This window comes from Ceratocystis lukuohia (assembly GCF_044167205.1).
Source record: "Ceratocystis lukuohia strain C4212 chromosome Unknown Supercontig6_pilon, whole genome shotgun sequence".
Taxonomy (NCBI): Eukaryota; Fungi; Ascomycota; class Sordariomycetes; order Microascales; family Ceratocystidaceae; genus Ceratocystis; species Ceratocystis lukuohia.
In genome coordinates, this window is record NW_027263525.1 from 2,802,445 (window position 1) to 2,804,722 (window position 2,278).

A 2,278-nucleotide genomic window follows, 5' to 3' on the forward strand; every position below is an offset into this window, starting at 1 on the left:
CCCTTACGTTAGGGTTAGCGTCAGACATCAAGGGTCTTCATCCAAGGCTTAAGCGCTCGACCCAGAACTTGAACTTGAATATATTTAACGTCTTCGGGAATCACAGAGATCAAACGACGCCGGACTGGTTACCGGACAGAAATTAACCCTCTGCAAGGTTCACTATAGAGTTTTGGCGAGCGAAGCGCAATTGCTCCCAAGTTACCTTGTTGCTCGTTTCCACTCTCTCCCGACAGATCACCTTCTCCCACACCGTCCTCTCTCACGTCCCAATGCGGAACACCCTCCACTTAGGGTCTAGTTTCCCTGCCAGATATCTGCAGCTCTTGTCTCCTGTGAGGAGCTTTCGTACAAATCTCATGGACAGGTTCTTCTCATTGCCTAGACATTCCCATGGGTGGGTAAAGGTCTTGGCCTGATCGCACCCTGCGACTGGGCAGTGTAATTCTGCGTTCCTGTGGTTGAGCCGCACGTGGTACTCTTTGAAGTCGCCGTGTCCGGAGCGCGCTGCCAGGATCCGGGCAACTGTGCCTCTGTGTAGCCCCTTCATCCAGCCGATGTCGTATGGTCTCGGCCAGTTCAGCGCTCCGCCGAGGTGCTTGATCTTTGGGCAGTTTTCTTTCATCCAGTTTCGGAAGTCTGCTTTAAAGGCTTCATTCCTCCACCTTCTTGCTGCCGTTAGTGACATCGTGGCCTTTGGGACCAGAAGGTCTTCGCTCTTGCAACCCGCTTTGGCCAGCTGGTCGACTGCTTCATTGCCCGGGACTTCGCAGTGTCCTGGGACCCAGTGCACCTTACCCACCGGCTTTTCCAGGGCCAGGCTGTCTGATCCGCCTTGCCATCTTGCGAGGGTGCGGCGGATCTCGTCTATCGCAAGCTGCGAAGTGCCCGGTTTTTGCATCCTCCGGCCAATCCGCTTTACCACTCCCAAATTGTCGACACATAGGTTCAGGCCTTCTGCTTGTGAGGGGGCGACTTCAGCGGCCGCTCTGACTGCCTTTAGGGCAGCAATCGCTTCCGCATCCGCCACTTCTCTGTATCTGCCGCATGAGCCCTTGCCCTGTGCGAGTATTTTGCCCGGAAGTAGACAGCCCAGCCTGCTCCAGTGTCTCCATCACTGTTACGTGAGCCGTCTGAGTAGGCCCACATCATCTCTTGTGACTCCTTGCTGAGCAGGTCCAGGTGAGCCTTGGCTGCCTCTTCTTTGCTCAGTTTCTCTGCCAGCGACTCGGCTGGACCTTCCTGTTCTGGCCGGAGTTTCGTCGAGTTCCCTGATCGGGTGTGGTAACAGGGCCTTTGCCTCATCGATGCTCCCGTCAATCGTCGTCCAGTACAGAGGGTGGTCTGCATTGCATGTTGAAGCCCGTATCCCTCCTGTCCGCAGTATGTCCTGGCAAATGATTGCCATGTTCGGGAAAGCTGCGAATCTGTAGAGGCACTTCTTGCTTGTCGTTTTGAAGACAGGTACCGCGGCTCGCAAGCCTTCTCTGAGAACCTTCTCCAAAATGCCCATGCTGGTCTTGCTGGCTCTGGGGAACCGGGTGGTGGCCGCATACGTCATCTGTGGTAGCATGCATGCTCTCACTGCCTGCATTACTGAATTCGGGGGTGCACCTCTGTGGACTCTACTGATGCAGCGCAGCACGTTTGCTGTCTTGTGTGCCTTGGTCTCCAATTCTTGGCACTGCGTTTTGAAGTTGAGGCTGGTGTCCCAAATGACGCCGAGCCACTTCATTTCCTGCACTGGGCTCAGCGTTGTCCCGTTTGGGAGTCGAAGTCCTGTGTTCATGCTCGGGAGTTTGCGGCCGGTGTACAGATGCATGACTCCTGTCTTACTCCAGTCGATCCTCAGCTCATTTTCCCTACACCACTCCACCGCGTGTGTCATGTAGGTTTGCAGCGTGGTAATGTTGGTCTGGACTGATGGCGCTCGACCCAGAACATGGTAGCAATGGATATATAAACCGGCCGAGATCCGTCCCTGGGACTAGACTTAGATAGACACAGATAACATCAATAATCACTCATTCTCATTCTTTCTCTTCTTCACAGGACATTCAGTACGTCCTCCTAATATTTACTGTTAATTCTACTTCCGAGTCAACTAGACCATAAATATCGAGAGTATGTCTAGCTAGTTGAGGAGTAGGAGATTAGGAAGTGATAAGCGCATTGGTTGAATGAATGCATAGTTAGGTCCTTAGTAACTATAAATAAATACATAGGACAGCACGAAACAAAAGAAGAGAAGGGAGAGTGCAGAATGACCCAATTAGTA

The 2,278-nt window shown here is 52.9% G+C and overlaps 1 protein-coding gene across 1 annotated transcript; it reads right to left on the bottom strand.

Annotated features, from left to right (window-relative positions):
• Nucleotides 1–262: 262 nt before the first annotated feature.
• HOO65_060646 (putative double-stranded RNA/RNA-DNA hybrid binding protein) lies at nucleotides 263–1,822 on the bottom strand (the record flags this gene model as incomplete). The annotated part of the gene is made up of 3 exons (XM_071003857.1): nucleotides 263–1,097; nucleotides 1,148–1,419; nucleotides 1,469–1,822. The coding sequence occupies 3 exons, from the start codon at nucleotides 1,820–1,822 to the stop codon at nucleotides 263–265; spliced, it is 1,461 nt and encodes a 486-aa protein (XP_070857996.1).
• Nucleotides 1,823–2,278: the final 456 nt, after the last annotated feature.